The sequence below is a fragment of the Oryctolagus cuniculus genome, chromosome 6 (assembly GCF_964237555.1).
Source record: "Oryctolagus cuniculus chromosome 6, mOryCun1.1, whole genome shotgun sequence".
Taxonomy (NCBI): domain Eukaryota; kingdom Metazoa; phylum Chordata; class Mammalia; order Lagomorpha; family Leporidae; genus Oryctolagus; species Oryctolagus cuniculus.
This window is the reverse complement of record NC_091437.1, coordinates 55,123,855-55,143,508: the sequence shown is the minus strand read 5'-3', so window position 1 is coordinate 55,143,508 and position 19,654 is coordinate 55,123,855. Positions and strand designations below refer to the sequence as shown.

The window sequence follows — 19,654 nt, the reverse complement described above, 5'->3', positions numbered from 1 at the left end:
ATTGAAATATGACACCGTGCCCCAATTAATGTGTGTCTATGCAAAAAAGTTTTTAATTAATTATTTACTTATTTGAGAGGCAGAGAGTAGAAACAGATACAGACAGACTGAGAGAGTACAAGCTCCCATCCATTGGTTCACTCCCCCAAAACTCCCAACAGCCAGGACTGGGCCAGGCTGCAGCTGGAAGCTGAGAATTCACTCCTGTCTCCAGTGCGGGAGGCAGGAGTGCAACTGCTTGAGCCATCACTGCTGGTTTCAGGGTGCACATTTGCAGGAAGCGGAAGTCAGCAGCCAAAGCAGGGACTCAAACCCAGGTACTTCAATAAGGGACATGTGCGTCTTAACTGTCAAGTTAAACACCAACCTAAAAAACATTTTTTCAAAATGTAGATTCTGGGGGCCAGTGCTGTGGCATGGTGGGCCAAGCCTGCGCATGCCACGCCAGCATGCCGTATGGGCTCTGGTTCGTGTCCCAGTTGCCCCTCTTCCAATCCAGATCTCTGCTATGGTCTGGGAAAGCAGTGCTTGGGCCCCTGCACCTGCATGGGAGACCCAGAAGAAGCTCCTGGCTTCGGATCGACTCAGCTCCAGCCACTGTGGCCCCAAAAGTTCACTGGGGAGTGAACTAGTGGATGAAAGACCTCTCTCTCTGTCTCTCCCTCTCTCTGTCTGTAACTCTGCCTCTCAAGTAGATAAATAAATTTTAAAAATTTTTTTTTAAATGTAGATTCTGATTTGAGTCTGCATTTCTAACAGACTCCCAGGCACCGTAGGTATGTTGGTTAATACCTACACTTTGAGTAGTAAGACGACAGGAAACACACGAATGAATTCAAGTTTGCCAAAGGGGAATGAGGGCAGAAGCAGTGATGAGAGAAGAGCAGGTGTTCAGAGGCAGTACCCCTCAGGCCCTCCTAACTGTCCCGAGCACTCACACAACTTACTCTGCAGTTCTGAGAAAGAGCGTCCTAGGGGTGGCAAGTGTCCACAACCTCTCCTGAGTCACAGCTCTTGGGGGTGGGGGGGTGCCCTGGCCCAGTCCTTTACTGTCCTAGACACGTCCTGTTCAGGGACAGCTCTGTGACCTGTTCCAATGAGCATCTCTCATTGGCTATGGTCGCTGAGCTGAAGAGTTCTGCCACTGGCTGAAGTCCATTTGGGTCAAGTGCCAACCAAGGCCGTGACAGCGTCACAACTGTTACACACACACTTTTACGTATTTTAAATGTTCACTTATATATTAGCATTTTTTTTTTTTAATTTGAAAAGCAAAGATACAGAGAGAGAGACAGACAATCTTCCATCTCTCATTTATTCCCCAAAAGTTTGCAAGTGCTGGGGTTGGGCCAACTCAAAACCAGGGGCTAGAATGACATCCTGGTCTCCCATTTGAGTGGCCGGAACCCAACTACTTGGGCCATCATCTGCTGCCTCCCAGGGTACACCGTAGCAGGAAGCCGGAATCGGAAATGGAGACAGTATTGGAATTCAAGCACATGGATTCGGGATGTGGGCCTCTCAAGAAGCACATTAATGGTGGACTCAAACACCTGCCCCCCTTTTTGAGTATTTAATGTGAGCCTTGCTTTGCACTAAGTGTTTTGAGATCATCCATGTTCCAGTCTCACAATAATCCTCCAAAGAACACGGCAGTTTAGGATCATGAGCTCTGGGCCCAGACAAGCAAAGCTGGAGTCCTGGCCGTGCCACTTTCCAGCTGTGTGACCTAGAACACTTGGCCTCTCTGTGCCTTTTCTTCTTCTCCTCCTTTTTAAAAGATTTATTTAGGGGCCAGGGCTGTGGCTCAGTGGGTTAAAGTCATGGCCTGCAGCGCCAGCATCCCATATGGGCACCAGTTCGAGTCCCGGCTGCTCCACTTCTGATCCAGCTCTCTGCTATGGCCTAGGAAAGCAGTAGAGGATGGCCCAAGTCCTTATACTATTTTTATAACATTCCACTATATTTGAAATTATATCAAAACAGAAATATACCAAAATATGCATGGGAAAGATTTTTTTTTTTAAAGGCAGAGTTACCGAGACAGAGGGAAAGGCAGAGGCAGAGAAAGAGATCTTCCACCCGCAGGTTCACTCCCCAGATGGCCACAATGGCCAGGGCAGGGCCAGGCTGAAGCCAGGAGCCAGGAGCTTCATTTGGGTCTCCCATATGAGTGTAGGGGCCCAAGCACTTGGGCTACCTTCCACTGCTTTTCCAGGCACACTGGCAAGGAAGTGGATAGAAATCGGAGCAGCTGGGATTCGAATCGGCTCACATATGGGATGCTGGTACGGCAGGCAGCAGCTTTATCCGTTATACCACAGTGCCAGCCCCAGAAAAGACCTTTTCTTAAAAAAACACTCTTAAAAATACTACAGGTTGAATAAATCTACGCTTGGGATCAGAAGTGTTCCAGATTTCAGAATTTTCAGGATTTCGGAATATCTGCACATGTATGAGGTATCTTGGGGATGCGACCCAGGTCTAAACATGAAACTCATTTATGTTGTATCCACACATTACAAAACAGCCTGAAAGCAATTTTATACCATACTTTTACCCCACCTGTGTTTTGACCATGACCTATCACATGGGGCAAGGGGTGGAATTTTCCACCTGCGGCATCATCAGTGCTTAGCAAGTTTCGGGTTTTGCATTTTCAGATTACCTGCATGAGGTAAGCACTACAAGTAACCTCATTTTATAGAGGAAGAAAGTCAAGCAAAGTATGAGAGCCAGAAACAAGAGCAGCGTCAAGAGGCTCTAAAGGTACAGAAATTAACCCTCCGGACAGGGGTGAGGGGTGGGGGGGTTGCCAGTACTCTGGGTTATAGGACACTGACCTGGATGCCAATACAGGCAGAGGCATCTGATTTGGTCTCTATTTTCCACCAGACCTCTGAAGAACACACAGGAAAGAAACGAGGTGTCAGAGCTGGCCAAACAAGGGGTGGCAGAAGTTGGCTGCTAGCTGGGAGGAGAAAGAACCGGGATGGATGTTTCTGGAAACAGCAGTTGCCAGTGAGCAGTGGACTGGGTAGATGCGGAGCAGGTGATAGTGAGACCTACCTCTCACTGTGTACCATTTAGACCTTTTGAATCTGAACCTCACATATTATTGAGGTAGCTTATTGCATCAAGGTACCTTCTCATGGTAAAGGCAGAAAAGGTAAAGCAAACTTAGGGGCTAGGTACTGGGTACAGTGGATTAAGTCAATACTGGAGTGCTGTTTTGAGTCCCAGTTACTCCACGCCTCACATCCAGCTCCCTACCAATGTGCCTGGGAAGGCAGCAGATGATGGCTCAAGTACTTTGGTCCCTGCCACCCACAAGGGAGACCCAGGCTGAATTATTAGCTTCAGCCTGGCCTAGCCCCAGCTGTTGCAGGCATCTGAAAAGTGAACCAGCAGACGGAATCACTTTCTCTCTGTCTACTTCCATCATTCTGCCTTCCAAATAAAAATAAAAAAAAAAAAGTTTGACTATGAATCTTTATAACTTTATATTTTGAACTCCAATGTCTGTCAACTTACAAAACTCATTATTTTCTGATGCATGACCCCCTTGATTTTCCTCATCAGTAATTATTGTTTATGTTTTTATGATTTGTTGTTAAGCCCATCTGGACCGATGTCTGTCTCCGTTCCCTGCTTACCTCCTTCCTCCCACTGTTCCCACCTGCAGACATAGGTAACGGCACCCCTGGGATGCAATCCCCCGCAACGTGCAGTCTCTGTGGAAGTGGCCCAGGCACAGACAGAAGCACCTCCTGCTCAGCGACGTGCAGCCCGAGATGAGCCACGGCAGGACAAACATCCTGAAGGATGTTCCACGCACAAGCAGGAATGCTGCAGACCAAGCCCAGAGGCTGTGCAGGCACCCAGGAGTCAAAGGGGAACTCGGTTCCCACTCAGCCTTGCAAACCAAAGCAACGAGCCAGAGCTCCCTGGAGCAGATGCAGGAGCAAAGATGGTGATCTGTGCTACAAACAGGGGCATGTGGTCAAGGACGCATTCCTGGGAGGGAGGCTGAGACATGGAATGCACTCAGATCAGAGCTCCCTCACTCTGCTTACTGAGAGAGGACCATCTGCTAACACAGGGCGGGCAGAGACCCGGCCCTCCAGAAAGACCCTGGGCAAACAGGAAGACGCTGCGGCAGAAGGAAAAACAGGAGGGAATGGGGCTGGCGGAAGGTACCAGGGCTCACTCAAGGCTGCTCTCCTAGAACCAGCGTGGCCTGACCTGCAGGATGGTGAAGGAGGCCATCTGGGGCTCACGTGACAGCTCTGCCACTTAGTAGCTGTGCACCTGGGGGGAGGTTTTCAACTCGCTAAGTCTTAGTTTCTGGAATGTCAGTCAGCAGAATGGAGATGGTAACAGTTCTCACCTCATCGGGGTGCTATGAGAATTAAAATGGATGATTCATTGAACGCACATATCCCAGAGCTTGCTACAATCTATAGGCTTGGTGCCAGTGCTGTGGTGCAATGGGTTAAGCTACTGCTTATGACACTATCATCCCGTATCTGAGTGCTGGTTCAAACCGCAGCTACTCAGCTTCCTAACCAGCTCCCTGCTAGTGCGCTTGGGAAGACAGCAAATGATGGTCCACGTAGTAGGGCTCCTGCCTCCCAAGTGGAGGTCCTGGCTGCTGGCTTTATCCTGGCCCAGCCCGGGGTGTTCGGGCCATTTGTTTCAGCAGATGAAAGAGCCCCAGTCCCTGGGCTTTAAACTTCAAAGAAGCTTAGACCAATTCATTTAACAGCATCACTGCTACAGCAGGAACTGAATATTTTTTACATTAAGGCATAAAGGAGTCCAGATATCTTTGATACTTAATACACTGGGAAAGAAGTAACAAAACAGGTATAGAAGAGAAGAAATAACCACACAGCCACGCACTCGACAGTCCCTTAAATATCTTCCTCTTCACCTCCTGCAACTATTGCTTTAACGATTCCTGGATCATCTGTTTTTCCAAGTAGAACTGCATAAATGTCAAGCATGAAGCTGTTATCTGATATTCACATGGTACTTTCCCACAATCTCATTCAAACTACGCTAGTGCTTGGGATGAAGGTGGAAATCTACCTACAGTGCTGACCCTCCAATTTGCCTGCACCCTGGAATCAACTAGAGACTTTCCAGAAAACCCGTGTCGAGGCCATACCCCAAAGGAATTAAACAACAATCTCTGGGTATGCACCAGGCTGGGGTATTTTTTCATAGTCCCTTTCGGTTGATCTAAAGATTCTAACAAGCAGCAGAAGTTGGGAATCTGCTCCAAGGAAACCCTCTTATTCTTTGCTATAGAAAAAGAGATCAAGGGTCCCTACTCTTGTGCTACAGAACCATGGAGACAGGGCTCAGGAAGGTTAATGCTGCCACAACCAATGGCCAGAAACAGAACCCAAACCTTCTGATGGGGGAACATTCTCTTCTGGCTTAGCTTGCTCCCACTGTGTGCCAGCCACAAAATGGAGATCTTGCTGCCTGAATACAGCGTCAGGTGTCATGGAGACAGGACAAGAGCAATGGGGAAGGCTTTTCAAAGCTTGATTTGTGGGACTGGCATCATGGCACAGCGGGTTAAGCCACATGCTGTGAGGCCAGCATCTCACATGAACACCAGCTCAAGTCCCAGCTGCTCTACCTCCAACCCAGCTTCCTGCTATCATGCTTGAGAAAGCAGAAGACAGCCTGGGGGCTGGCTCTCTGGAGCAGTAGGTAAAGCTGCTGCCTGCAGTGCCAGCATCCCATATGGGCCACAGTTCGAGTCCCGGCTGCTCCCTTTCCAATCCAGCTCTCTGCTATGACCTGGGAAAGCAGTAGAAGATGGCCCAGGTCCTTGGGTCCCTGCACCCATGTGGGAGACTCAGAAGAAGCTCCTGGCTCCTGGCTTCCTATCAGCCTAGCTCCAGACACTGCAGCCATTTGGGGAGTGAATCAGTGCATGGAAGACCTCTCTCTCTCTGCCTCTCTGTATCTCTTTCAAATAAATAAATAAATCTTAAAAAATAAATAAATAAATAAATAAATTAAAAAAAAAAAAAAAAAAGACGGTCTGTGTGCTTGGGTCCCTGCCACCCACGTGGGAGATTCAAATGGAGTTTCAGGCTCCTGACTTCAGCCTGGCCCAGCCCTGGCCTTTGAAGCCATTTGGGGAGTGAACCAGCAGATGGAAGATCAATCACTTTTTTATCTTTCTCTTTCTCTCTTCCTTTCAAATAAATACATAAATCTTTAACAAGACAAATACTTCATTTGTGAGCTGTATCCTGATGAAGAATATGCCAAGAATATGCCAAGTGACAGTGAAGGGCCTGGGGAAAGAGGTGTGACGGCTCAGCTTGGCCAGTAACATTCTGGGGATAGTACTGAAATGTTCATAAGCAGATGAAGACCACTCTAATCAGCTGCACAGACCTGTGCTAAGAAGCTTCTGGAATCCTGGCCAGTTTCTGCCATTCAGCCACTAATAATACACCTGAGGTCATTCTGGCTGCAAACACTTGGTGGGCAGCAGGTGACCCAGAGGGCTTGCTACAGCACAGCCTGCTGGGCACCACCCCCAGAGCTCCTGATTGAGTGGGTCAGCGTGGGACAGCAGGAGCATTTCTGACAAGTTCTCGAGGGAAGCAGATACACCGCTCTGGGCGCTCACTGTGTGAACCACCGTACCAGGGTAAAACCTTGGAGAGCCTGGGGACCAGGAAAGTGGCTCAAAAACCACCCAGGGTCCTCCTTCAGCTCCTGGCAAATACCTGACTTATGTCAGTGATGGATATAAGCCACTGACACTAGTTTTTGAAACTCCTTGGGTTATTAAATGCCCCTTAATAACATGTCTAGCAAAAGCCATTGTTTACTGGGAAGAAGCCGATTCTCTCAAATGTGATCAGTTTGTGCAGGGAAGATTTTTCTCTGGGAGAAACAAGAAGGTAAGAGGTATATGTCAAAAAAAAAAAAAAAAAAAAAAAACAAAAAACAACCTGGAATTCAAAATACATGCATGGAGCAGGACTCCATAAAACTAAACAAAGCTATAAAGTGCACCGGGGAGGCTGGAATTGCTGCAGTTCATGGAGCCTGCCTCTAACAAGAGACCTCTCGTGTAAATCTCGCCAATCCCAGGAGGCAGGTGCTCATTTAGTCTGGTTTTGCCAATGAGGAAACAAGAGGCTCACAAGGGTTTAAGTAACTTGACCAAGGTCACAGAATTAGCAAGTGACAGGAGCCAGCCATTGCGGGGGCAGCGGGCTGATTTGCCACTTGCCATTCCCAGGAATCCCATACTGGAAAGCCGACTGCATCCCAGCTGCTCTGATTCTGATCCAGCTTCCCATTGGGAAGGCAGCAGCAGATGGCCCAAGTCCTCGGGCCCCTGCCTTCCATGTGGAATACCTGGATGGAGTTCCCGGCTCTTGGCTTTAGCTGGCTTAAATGGCTGTTGTGGCCATTTGGAGAGTGAACCAGCAGATGGAAGATCATTCTCTCCTTCTGTCTCTGTCTCTCTCTGTCAATATGCCTTTCAAAAATATTAATAAATCTTTAAAAAAAAAAAAAAAAGACTTGGCAAGTGACAAATGCATGCAAGACTCAAGTATCGTCAAGGGAGACAGCCATGGACAAGGTCTTCCTGGAGGGCTACTCTGGAGATCCATGTGGCGAGGAATTGGCCTCATCCCTACACCTCCTGGAGGTGAAGCAGCAAAGGTTCCCAGGGGTCAAGGAGCCCAGAGACCCTTCCTACACGGGGCAGCTCAGCACCAGCGTCCTGGCTCCATTCCCTGGAGGGTTTCCTCTGCTCATCCCAGAGAATCCTGCACACCCCAATTAAAGAGAAGTCCCTGCCGGCTTCTGGAATCCCCCCGACACCACCTACCGCTCTGGGTGGACTGCACACGACACGAGAAAATCTTGCAGAGTTTACCACCTCTTGGGCCTCAGTCAGCAAAGAACCACATCGGTGTGCTCCAAACCACTGGCAACAGAGATGAAAGGCGCCCACTCCCGGAACCACTCCTCAACCCCTCTTAGCACAGCAGGGAGGACCAAGCTCCCACTCTGGAGCCTCCTCATCTGTAAAACACCACCAGCGGAGTTCCCCTCCTGACCCTGGGATAATTCAGAGTCCATCAGCAGTTCTCAAAGTGTGAGCCGTGGACCAGCAGGGTGACCTGGGCACCTGTGAGAAACGTACACCCACAGACGGAGACTCCAGGTGTCCAGCAAGCTCTGCAGGGGATTCTGCTGCTCCCCTGGGTCTGACAACCATTGCTCTAGAATGTAAGCTCCACAAGCACTCTTGTCGGTATCAGCACTGCTAACCCCCCGCGCCAGGACAACGCATGGCATCCTACAGGCACGCCATCCAATAAATAAATGCCAAATGACTGGCTGACACGGGAGAGGAAGCAAACTGAGGTTCAGAGAGCAGATCCATGAAGCTGTACCTCTTGCTAATCCCCAGTAAATTCCACGAGCTGCAGATGGTGTGTTATCTCGCCCCATTGCACTCCCAGCCCTTAGCCCAGCTCACCAAATGGGGCTCTTGGTTAACGCCCTGCTGAGAGCACAAAGGTTCTTTGGCTCCAAATCTAGGTTCACACCACCACCGTCAACAGGTGTCAGAGTGAAGCCTGCTCCTCCATCTTCCTAAGACAGGGCAAAGAGCTCGAGACACCAGCAAGCTCCTGGTCATAAAGCAGTTGCTCTGCGTAACTGCCAGCCAGGCTCGCTCTCCTCGGTGCACAGCCCACTGCGGCAGGGACTTTGCACCGGTCCTCGGCACGGGCATCTGCACACTGGCGCACTCCATAAATACCTGCTGAGTGAGTGTCCAACCCCAGCCAGGTGGAACGTGATAAATACCGCTGCCTTCTGCACCTCCACCGCACCACCCTCAGCAGATTCTCTACCACCTCAGGAAAACGCCGGGGAAAGTCAAGCCCGGTGCTGTCAATGCAGGCACAAATGCCAAAGACTTCCTCTTCCCCCATCAGGCTTTTCAGCTCTGCCATGACAATTGCAAGTCATTACCCCTGCCTCTGGCTCCATACACAGCCCCGTGGCCGCTTCCTGGCTAGAGAGGCTTCACGCCAGAAATTCCAAAGAAGGGCTTGCCTCTGATAAGACTGGGGGGAGGGGCGGTTTATTGATTCACTTATATAATGAGTGCCACCAAGCTGGTTTGCAAGCTCTACCATCACTGTGGCCCATCAGGAAGAAACTTGAGTTGGCAAGGAAGAAATCAGCATTTTAGTTCACCTACCAGTGCCCAAGAAGGCAAGTTAACCTAGCTAGGGACAGCTCCCAGTGGAATGTGCCCTGTGCTCAGAATTTCCACCAATGGTGTCCTCTCATACCTCTCCCAGCCCTCAGGGGTAGGGAGGTCCTCCCCATACCTGTTTTATAGGACAAAGAACTGGTTCAAGGTCACTCATTGCACCTCGTTTACTCCATGTCCTCTGGGGATCTTTATGGCTGTTGCAGGGAACAGCGTGGTATGTACGGACCAGGCTGGGCTGGAACCACACACATTGCACTCTGCAGTGAACAAGCTACATACAGCCATAGGTGTTTCTGTTTGTTCCCCGCAGTTAAAGAGGTCCCTCTCCTACTTCCTCTTCCTTCTCTTCCTTCCTCTCCAACTCACAGAAAATGCAGCAGCACCAGGAGTCAGGCTTCAAAATCAGATCTACATTCAGATTCCAACTCTGAGCCTTTCTACATGTGACCTTGAGCTTGTCACCTCATGTCTCTCAGCCTGTTTCCCCATTTGCAAAACACCAGAAGGATCCAATGAGCAAGTGCTTGGAGTATGACACACCAGGTCCATCCCATGACAGACAACCATCAACAGTCACCATCATTAGCACCAGATGCCAGTTCACTGTTGTGATACAAAGACCAACAGCACTCTTCTAAGAAATTCCTAGGAGGCTGGCATTGTGGTAGATCGGGTTAAGCTGCCACCTGAGACACCAGCACCTCTGGTGAGTGCCGGTTCCTGTCCTTGCTGCTCCATTTCTCAGCCAACTCCCTGCTGGTGTGCTTGGGAGGGCAGCACAGAATGGCCAGAGTTCCCAGGCCCCCCACTACAAACATGAGAGACCTGGATGGAGTTTTGGGCTCCTGGCTTTGGCCTGGCCTAGTCCTGGCTGTTGTGGCCATCTGGGGAGTGAACCAATGGGTGGAAGATCTTTCTCTCTCTCTCTCTCTCTCTCTCTGTCTCTGTCTCTGTCTCTCCCTCCTCCTCTCTGATTTTCAAATAAATTAAAAAAAAATTCTAAAAGAAATTCCTGAACTACAAAGGGAAAGACTCCCAGAGCCCTCGCTCTCCAAGAAAAGCCAGACAAGACGCAGGATCGGAAGGCAGTTCCAGGGTCCTCTCACCCTAGCAGCCACCCCACGCCTCTCTCCTGACATCTGATCCTCCCAAGTCAGTTACCAGTCACCAGATCCCAACAAGGAACAGCCACTGAACAGGGAGGAAGCCAGCAGCGGGAGGGGGCTGCCGCCGAAGGAGGTCTGGGTGACAGCAGGCAGCTGTCTTCACTGCCAAAGCGTGATGAATGGAGCCAGTGGGGGTGGGGGGAGGACACCAACAAAGGTGTCCCTAATCTTGATGTAGCTTCATTTTTTTTTTTTTTTCTGGCTGACCATTGAGTGAGAACTTAAGCCTCAGTCCCTATTCTTTGGCAGACATTTGAAACTGAAAGATCCCATTGCTTCGCAACAGCGGCAAGGGATGCGGTAGGTGGACGAACTGAAGGCAATTCAGGGCTGGGGAGTGGGCCTGTGACCCAGCCCGCTCGTCCGTCCCCCCTCCTCGCCAGCCTCTCTGATGCACCCCTCTTCCCTGCCCAGCATCCTTACAGAATGGGTTTCATCCTCACCCACCCCCGGCCCCCCTACTTGGGCAAGGGGTTTTCTGATCAGGAGCTGGAGGCTGAACGGCTGCTGGCGAGGGGAGAAATAACCAAACGCCACTGTATCCAATTTCTTCATGGGCTAACCTCAGCAACAGGGGCTCAGGCAACCTAGAAGCACCTTCGCAGCCGGCTGGCCCTTTCTCCGCCAAAAGAGAGGCAGGGCAGGAGAGTTTCACGCAAACTCAATGCAATCCAGCCCTCAGTCTACAGCTAGAAAGCACTTTCCCCCACATAAGAGGACACTGAAGCCACTTCTCCAGAGGAAGTGGATTCCTCTGCAGCTAGGGACTGCAGATCCTCACTGCCTGCAGCTAGCTGTGGCCAGAGAGAGGACCTGACCCTCAGCGTGGCACTAGGCATGCACCCCTCTGTAAATGTTACCAACACCTGCCGGAGGCTGCTTCTGCAGCAACACGTTGGCCATCGGCAACTCTCGCTTATTCTAGCCTTGTCTCGCCTTACCTGCACCTCAGCTCGGTGTGCCAACCTTCCCGGTAACTAAGGCAACCTGATTCTCTTCCCTTCAAAAGGGCAGTGTTTCACAGCTACCTGGGACCCCAGGGAATTGGAAAAATCAGGTCAGTTTGGATAAGCCCTGTCCCCAGAAAAGGGAGGGATGGTGACAGAGAGAAGCTGCCATGGCTGCTCATCCCTGGCTGGCTTTTGGGAGCATGCACCCAAGCGACTTGGAAATGACTTTGAACTCTGCACAGACTTCATCCTTCAAAGAGTTTCTCTGCCTTTGTCTCTCTGCTCTCATCCCCAGAGTCCTGGTTAGCAGGCTGTGCCCAGAGGGAGAGCTTCCGCCAAATGGTTTCCTAAGCTGCCATGCAGATCTCACTAGCTTCTCCAGTTAGGGCCCCTTAGCAACATCTCTGTGAGATCCTTATCAGGTGCAGTCATTTTAAGAATAAATGGTAGGGGCCGGCACCGCAGCTGAATAGGTTAATCCTCCGCCTGCGGCGCCGGTACCCCGGGTTCTAGTCCCGGTCGGGGTGCTGGATTCTGTCCCGGTTGCCCCTCTTTAAATGCAGCTCTCTGCTGTGGCCAGGGAGTGCAGTGGAGGATGGGCCAAGTGCTTGGGCCCTGCACCCCATGGGAGACCAGGAGAAGCACCTGGCTCCTGCCATCAGATCAGCGCGGTGCGCCGGCCACAGCGTGCCGGCGGCGGCCATTGGAGGGTGAACCAACAGCAAAGGAAGACCTTTCTCTCTGTCTCTCACTGTCCACTCTGCTTGTAAAAAAAAAAAACAAAAAACAAAAAAACAAAAAACAAAAAAAAAAAAACACACACACAACAACAAAAAAGAAACAGTCTAAACATTTGATGTGTTACCATTTATTATTTTATCTGTGGGTTCCTATGTCTCTTCTTTCTCCCTCTTATCTATACTAGTGCTTCTTACTCTCAATACCTTTTCCTTTTCTTTGTTTGAAAGTCAGAGTTACAGAGGGAGGGAGGGAGGGAGGGAGGGAGACAGAGATGTCTTCTATCCTCTGGTTCATCCCCCAAAATGGCCGGAATAGATGGAGCTGGGCCTGGCAGAACCCAGGAGCTCAGAACTCCATCTGGATCTCCCATGTGGATGGTAGGGACCCAAGTACTTGGGCCATCTTCTGCTGCTTTCCCAGGTGCATTAGCAGAGAGCTGGATCGGAAGTGAGGCAGCTGAGACTCGATCTGGTACCCATAAGGGAAGCCAGCATCACGGGTGCCAAGTTAACCCACTATACCTCAATACCAAGTCGCTTAATTTCTTCCTTAATAACTGACACAAGATGTTCCCAGGCATGGCCAAAGCCCATGGAATGTATGGATCATAAGCTCAAGTTGTGGATGAGAAGAAATACCCTCTAACAACCTGACTACAGGTAGAGTATTACAGGTATACAGGTAATAATGAATCATTATGAGCAGAAGCAGACAGAGAAGACAGAATGTGGGCAAATTTTCTGGCAGACTGGTTCTAACTCCAACTTAAGAAATTATACTAGAGTATACGAGGCTGGTGCCATGACACAGAGAGTAAAGCCTCCACCTGCAGCACTGCATCCCACATGGGTGCCAGTTCAAGTCCCAGCTGCTCAACTTGCGATCCAACTCCCTGCTAATGGCCAGCAGAGGATGACCCAAGTGCTTGAGCCCCTGCACTGATGTGGGAGACTCAGAAGAAGCTCCTGGCACCTGGCTTCGGATCAGCCCAGCTCTAGCCGTTGCAACACTTGGAGAGTGAACCAGCGGATCAAAGCACTCTCGCACGCTCTCTCTCTCTCTCTCAACTCTGCCTTTGAAATAAATAGATACATCTTAAAAAAAAAGAAAGTACACTAAAATATAAGTGGGTAGAAAGTGACAGTCTGACAATAACCCTAAATCCATTTTAATCAATTATAGAGTAGTAATTCCCTAGCCATCACTGGTACTTTGACCATTCAACATATAGGAAATTCCTATGATGTGACTCACCCATGACTGAGACACCATGAATGAAACTTCCTGGTCTACACAGTCAAAAGGATTGTGAGTAACTCAGCCACAAACATAAAACAGGTCCCAACTATCACCAAGGAGGAGAGAACTGGATCTGATGTTAAGGAAAAGCAAGAAGTACACTTTCCATAAAAAAAGAGGAAAGGAGACCTTGACTAGACCCAAGACTGCCATTTATCTGCTTTGTGACCTTGGCCAAGTCACTTGCGTCTGTGTCCGAGTTTTGCAAGGAAACGAGAGGTCAAGTTTACATGACCACAAAGGCCATTCTTATGGCAAGGCTGGGCAGAGAGACGGCCTGCATTTGACCTGGGCTTTTGCAGGAACTCCGCAGCACAAGGTAAAGGCAGCGGCACTCCTAAGTGCCCCATTGCGTGTTTATAGCACCCTCTCCTCACTGTAGCTCATTTTATGCTCTTGATCACCTTTGGTGGTTTATGTGTGTCCCCTCGTCAGAGGTTCAGAGAGAACGTGTAACTTTCCAAAGTGACTCAGACAGCAAACGGAACAGCCAGGATTCCAGGATCCGCAGGCTTACCCTCTTTCAATGACCCACACCTGCCCTCTGTCTGACCACGGCCTGGCCACACTCGAGTGGTCACAGGTAAATGAAACAGTGCCAGTCCCATCCATCTCCCAAGGCCAAATTCCTCAGGCAATGGAGCAGAGGTCTTGATCCAGCAACTAACTCAGCGGGAAGCTGAATGGTGCAAGTGGTTAGAAACGTGGGCACCAGAACCGGCCTAGCAGGCACTCCCCGCTCAGCTTCACAACAGTTGAGTGGCTTCACCAAACTTAGCCTCCCTGAGCCTCAGGTAATGCAGATAGATCAATGCACCTGTTCCTGGGGTTGCTGGGAGGATTTAAAGTAACTCACGGGAAGCTCGTGGTAGGCGGCCTGAACACAGAAGCGCTGGGCAGCACCTGCGACCTCGACCAAGCAGTTTCCAGGCTCATCTATGGCAGGAGTTAGCACCCTGATGAGAGCCCAGAAATCAGGAGCAAACACCTTGGCTTAAGGCTTTTGAGAGTTCTGAACCTCTCTGTCTGAGTCCCCTACGTGTCTGTAACCCGGAGGAGGTCAGGGTCTTTTGATTGCGGTAGACCTAACTTCTCAGACTACAGATGACTTCACAAAGACCAGGGGGAGCCCAGGTGCCTCCTCACGTGGCATCTCACAGACTTTCTAGCCTGGGGCTCCAGCACCCATCACACACACCTGCAGTGCGCCCCGGTCCCCAGGTAGTCCTCACAAGATCTGATCACAAAGCACAGGGCAGCGGGAATCAGGTTCGAGGAACTTCCTCCCGAAGGGCCACTCCCAGTGATGCATTCTTCCTCCAACCACCGGCATGTGTGCTTGTGCGTGCCAGGAAGGCAAACTCCCGGGGAACGTCGGCCCTTTGCTGGGAGGGCTCAGGACACCGCAGTGCCTCTGCAAAGCGAGCCCAGCTCCAAAGGAGCCCTAACACCGATGGGCAGCACCTGATTGCCCAACGACCTGGTACCTTCCAGGACCGGCCTGGACTCGGGGAAGCGCCTGAGTGCCGCCAGAGCCTTTGGCCCAGTGGGCAGGGCCCGAGCTGCCCGCTGGACCCCTTGTGGTTGTTGGGACAACGGTGCTCAGGAATTTCGGCCTCCCAGTCTTGCCCAGGGTGGGAAGGGGACAGAATTGGCAGGGCTGGCTGCCCGGCGGCTCTTCCATCCCCCTGGTGAAAGGGTAAGCTGAAAACTGGATTCCCTACCCCCAGCAGCTCCACGCTGCCACCACACAAAACAGCTCAGCCCCAGAGCGAGGAATGTGCCAAGACATTCTTTAGGGCTGGTAACCGGAGACGCTATTTGTCCTCGGTGGCTAAGAAATCACTTTTCGGACTGAAGAGCCATTCGACGGGCTTGTTTTAAATTCAGGGGAATGGGTGGACGTCTCCATGATGCAGGTAAGAATAAAGCCAAGGCAAACAGACACACTGTAAGGAATGGGCTTTTTGATTAATTTTTTCTTTTTATCTCACTACATTAGCCAGTTGCAGAGATGTAACTGCCCTGGCAGAATTTCTCTCCCTGCCCTAGGGGGCCTGAGGAGAAGCTGGGCTCTTTTTTAGCTCTGTTAAGTTTCTTCCTCTCAACTCACTCCCATCTCCCCTCATCAAGTCAAGAGGGGCCCGGAGATGCCAAGGGTCTGAAACACTACCTGAGATTGCACATAGTCAACTTCTCTTCCCTCAGCAAGGCGCACTCAAATCTCAGAGAAGCCTGGCCCCAGGGCACACATGCAGGACTGAAAGACAGAAATTCCCAGCAGGCAGTGCGGAGGTAGATGCTGCAGGGGCCCAAGTGGACAATCTCTGCTCTTTCCCAGAACTTTCAAAGTGACCCCCAGGGTTACCCTCGGGCCTCAAGCTCTAGACGCACACAGCCCAGTGTGGGTGGGGTGACCAGGAGAGACAGTAAAGCCGTAGAAACCAGACACTTCGAAGGTGAAGACGGTGAACAACTCACTGCTTACTAATTTGCCTAAAAACAATGGCTGGGCAGGCCTGGCACAGGGGCCTTGAGCAGGCCACGCCATCCAGCCAACATAGTAGCACTGGGCTAGTTTCTCCGCCGGTATTTCTCAAGGCTTCCCTCTATTTCTAGCAATGAGTATTACTAGTTTTCTATTTGCAAAAGGGACACTAAAAATCCCAAAGTGAGTTGATCCAAAATCAAGCATTAAGAAAGCAACAGCTGGGAACGGTGTTATGGGAAGGTGGATTGAGCTGCCGCCGGCAACGTAGGCTTCCCAAACGGGTGCCAGTTCGAGACCAGCTGTTCCACTGCTGCGCCAGCTGTCCGCTCATGCTCCTGGGAAAAGCAGCACAAGCTGGCCTAAGTGCTTGGGCCCCTGCACCCATGTGGGAGATCTGGAAGAAACTCCAGGCTCCTGGTTTTGGTCTGGCATCGCCCTGGCCGTTGTAGCATTTGGGGAGTGAACCACCGGGTGGAAGATTTCTGTCTCTCCCTTTCTCTCTGTAACTCTGCCTTCCAAATAAATAAATGTCTTAAAGAAATCAAGGGGCTGGAGCTATGGCATAGTGGGCTAAGCCTCCACCTGCAGCATCAGCATCCCATATGGCCACCAGTTCGTGTCCCAGCTGCTCCTCTTCCAATCCAGCTCTCTGCTATGGCCTGGGAATGCAGCCAAAGATGGCCCAAGTGCTTGGGCCCCTGTATCCATGTGAGGGACTCGGAAAGAACTCCTGGCTCCTGGCTTTGGATCAGCCCAGGTCTGGCCATTGTGGCCGTTCAGGGAGTGAACCAGTGGATCAAAGACCTCTGTCTCTCACTCTGTCTGTAACTCTACCTCTCAAATATATAAATAATTTTAAATAAAAAAGAAATCAAGAAAGCAACAGCTCAGGTGAATATAACAAAAAACCAGGAAGGTGGTCCTGTAATACTACCATGTGGGAGACCATGTCCTAGCCAGGTGGTTCTTCATGAAGCCACACGCCCACTCGCTCTGCAGTGTGAACATACCTTTCCCTGATCCCTGGCCCTCTCTGAGCCACAGGAAGTCCTCAGACCTATCGCTGTCAGTGCTGGAGGGGCTGGCCTGGTCCTCCCACGTGCTAACAGCACTCGGGCCTCAGCCGGCTCCGGAGGACGACATGTAAGCCTGAACCTGTGTCTGCTCTACGGGGAAGATAAGGGAAGGGGGCTGCCAAGGTCACCACCACAATAAAAGAGGCTTGGGGGCAAGTGCCCTGAGCAACGTGTGGAAGACACGGATCAGGTCAGGCCTGGAGAGGAGCGCTCCAGAGGCAGGGCATCCACTCTGGTGCCACGACCGGAACACTCAAGCAAACCATACTTCTGGCCGGCAACTTTTCCCTGGTGCTTAAAAATTGGGGGCGGGTGTCATGGTACAGTAGGTGAAGTCACCACTGGAGACAACGGCAACCCATACTGGGGTGCCTGGTTCTGAGCCCATCTCCTCTGTTTCTAATCCAGCTTCTGCCACTGCATCCTGGTAGGCAGCAGCAGATGATGGCTCAAGTACTTGGGTCCCTGCCACCCATGTGGGAGAACGGGATGGAGTTCCTGGCTCCCAGCTTCGGAGTGGCCCAGCCTTGGCTGTTGCAGTTCTTTGAGGAGTGAACAGCAAATAGAAGCTCCCCTATCTCCCTCCACTCTGCTCTCCCCTCCCACCACTCTGCCTTTTAAATGAATAAATCTTGAATTTAGGAAAATGTCAATGGAAATTGGCTTCCGATCGCCTAGGTCACCTCCCACAACAGTCCCACTATGACCCATTGCCATCTAGCAAAACGTGAGGCGCAGAGGCTAAAGCAGTGTGCTTTCCAGATTACATCGGCAAGACATTCGGCCAGATGCTGAGCAGTGTGGGCACCCAGAAATCACTGAGGGAATGAATGAATGGACACAAGAGCTCACAGAAACCACTGGGTCTCTCAACTCTCTCATCCTCTGCCTCCTTTCCCGGTTTCACCCACACGGTGCTCTATACCCCATCCTAGCCCTCTACAACACCTCGTCCCCATCCCAACATCCCAAGATGAAGGGCCCCAAAAATGTGCCTCAATTCCTTCCAGGGACCCGAACCCCACGGCCAGAGACCAGATGAACATGCCACATTCCCGAGATCCTCTGACCCCAGTCCGTGTCAGCAAAGGACAACTCAGAGACCCGGCACTGGTGTGGTGCCCCCTCTGTGGGCCATATATGGGGAGGGCGTGTACGCGCAAAGAAACGCCAGGCAGGGAACCCCGGGAGAAAGTCTGGGGGACTCAGAGCCACCTCTCACTGCCCCTGTCTCAGCAACGCCATCTCCTGCTCCGGCCGGCCTGGTACCGACCAAGGTCAGGACAGCTGCTGCAGGGCCGGAGAAACCTCCCCTGCGCGGACTCAGGGAGGAGACAGAGGCGTGGGCAGGGCTCAGGGAAGGCCTCTCACCTCCTTCTGCATCCTAACAGCTTCCAAGTTGCTGAGATTCCTGGAGAACCAGTCTCCCTCACCTGCCCTCCCCCGCGCCTTCCTCTCGCTCTCCCCTCGGCCTTCGGAGCTCCGGGACGGGCTCCGGTGCTCAGATCCAGCGCCTCCGAGGCACCTGTCAAAAGGCGTACTCCAACCTGCCTGCTCCTCGCCGAGTGCCTAGCCCTTCACTGTATCCTGGATCCCCACCGTCCCATCCCCCCGTCCCCCCAACCCCCAAAGCTGGGGACGACCCTGCTTCCACTGGCGAGGTCGCTACCTCCTCCCGGTCCGGACCTCTCTTCCTAAAAGGGGCGGTGGGCGGGGCTACAGCTTAAGGTCAAAACTCTGGGCAGGTGCAGCTGGGGCCTAAGTCCTCCCTCGGGGGATCGCGGTGGGGGCAAGAACCGTGCTCGGGAGCGGTGGGGGTGGGGACAAGCTGCAGAAAGCGCTAAGAGGCACGCAGAGTCTCCCCGCCCGGTGGCCCCAAGGGCAGGTGAGGGCCCCGCGGGCGTGGGGGAGGGCGGGGGCTGCCTGGGGGTCCTACCTGTCCCGCGGGTCGATCCAGCTGGTGGTGCGGTTCGTGTGGTCTATGTAATAGACCTTGCCGTCGAAGTCGCGCGCCTCCTCCCAGCCCTCCGGCAGGGGCAACTCCGGCCGGGGCATCTTTCCGAGCGCGGCCCGCTCTCCCCCATGCAGCTCCCCGGCCGCCGCGGGGGGCTCAACGGCTCCAGCCGGCTGCTTTCAGCCCGGGCGGCCGCCGAGGCACCATGATCAGGGGGGTAGCTCCCGCGGGTTGGGGGGGCCCTACTGGGGGCCGGCCGGGGTGGCGCCGCTGTCCATGCGGCCCTGCGGCCACGGCCCGGCGCCGCCCGCCTCTCACGCTGCCATGTGCGCCCGCAGCGGCGCGGTGCGGGCCCGGGTGCGCGCCCAGCCGGCCGGGCAGAGCGAGCCGAACGCTGCCGCCGCCGCCTGCCCTCCTCCGCGGCGCGCTGCGCTGCGCTCTCCACGCCGCCGCCGCCGCCGCCTCCTTCTCCTCCCCCCAAGCCGGGCGCCGAGCCTCCTCTCTGCTCCGCCGCTCCGAGCTCTCTCAGTTTGCGACTTCTGCCTCCGCCAGGTGCGGCTCGGCCGGTGCAGGTAACTGCGCTGCCCCGGAAACAGGAGGCGGAGCACCGGGCGCCGGGGTTCCCGGGTCTCCTCCCCTCGCCAGCGCCACGAGGGCGGGTCCTAGGGCGGGAGACGCGCCC

General features: G+C 52.5%; 1 protein-coding gene across 4 annotated transcripts in view; it reads right to left on the bottom strand.

The window, feature by feature from the left end:
• Positions 1-19,576, bottom strand: part of WWC1 (WW and C2 domain containing 1) — a 176,518-nt gene extending 156,942 nt beyond the window's left edge. For 2 of the 4 annotated variants that reach the window (XM_070075805.1, XM_008255374.4), the window contains exon 1: positions 18,955-19,574. In XM_070075805.1, the coding sequence (XP_069931906.1) occupies positions 18,955-19,073 (119 nt within the window). In that variant the 5' untranslated portion in view covers positions 19,074-19,574. Of the gene's footprint in view, positions 1-18,954 lie in introns of all 4 variants that reach the window. The other 2 variants (XM_070075804.1, XM_002710366.5) reach the window with 2 other exon arrangements.
• Between the last annotated feature and the right edge of the window lie 78 nt (positions 19,577-19,654).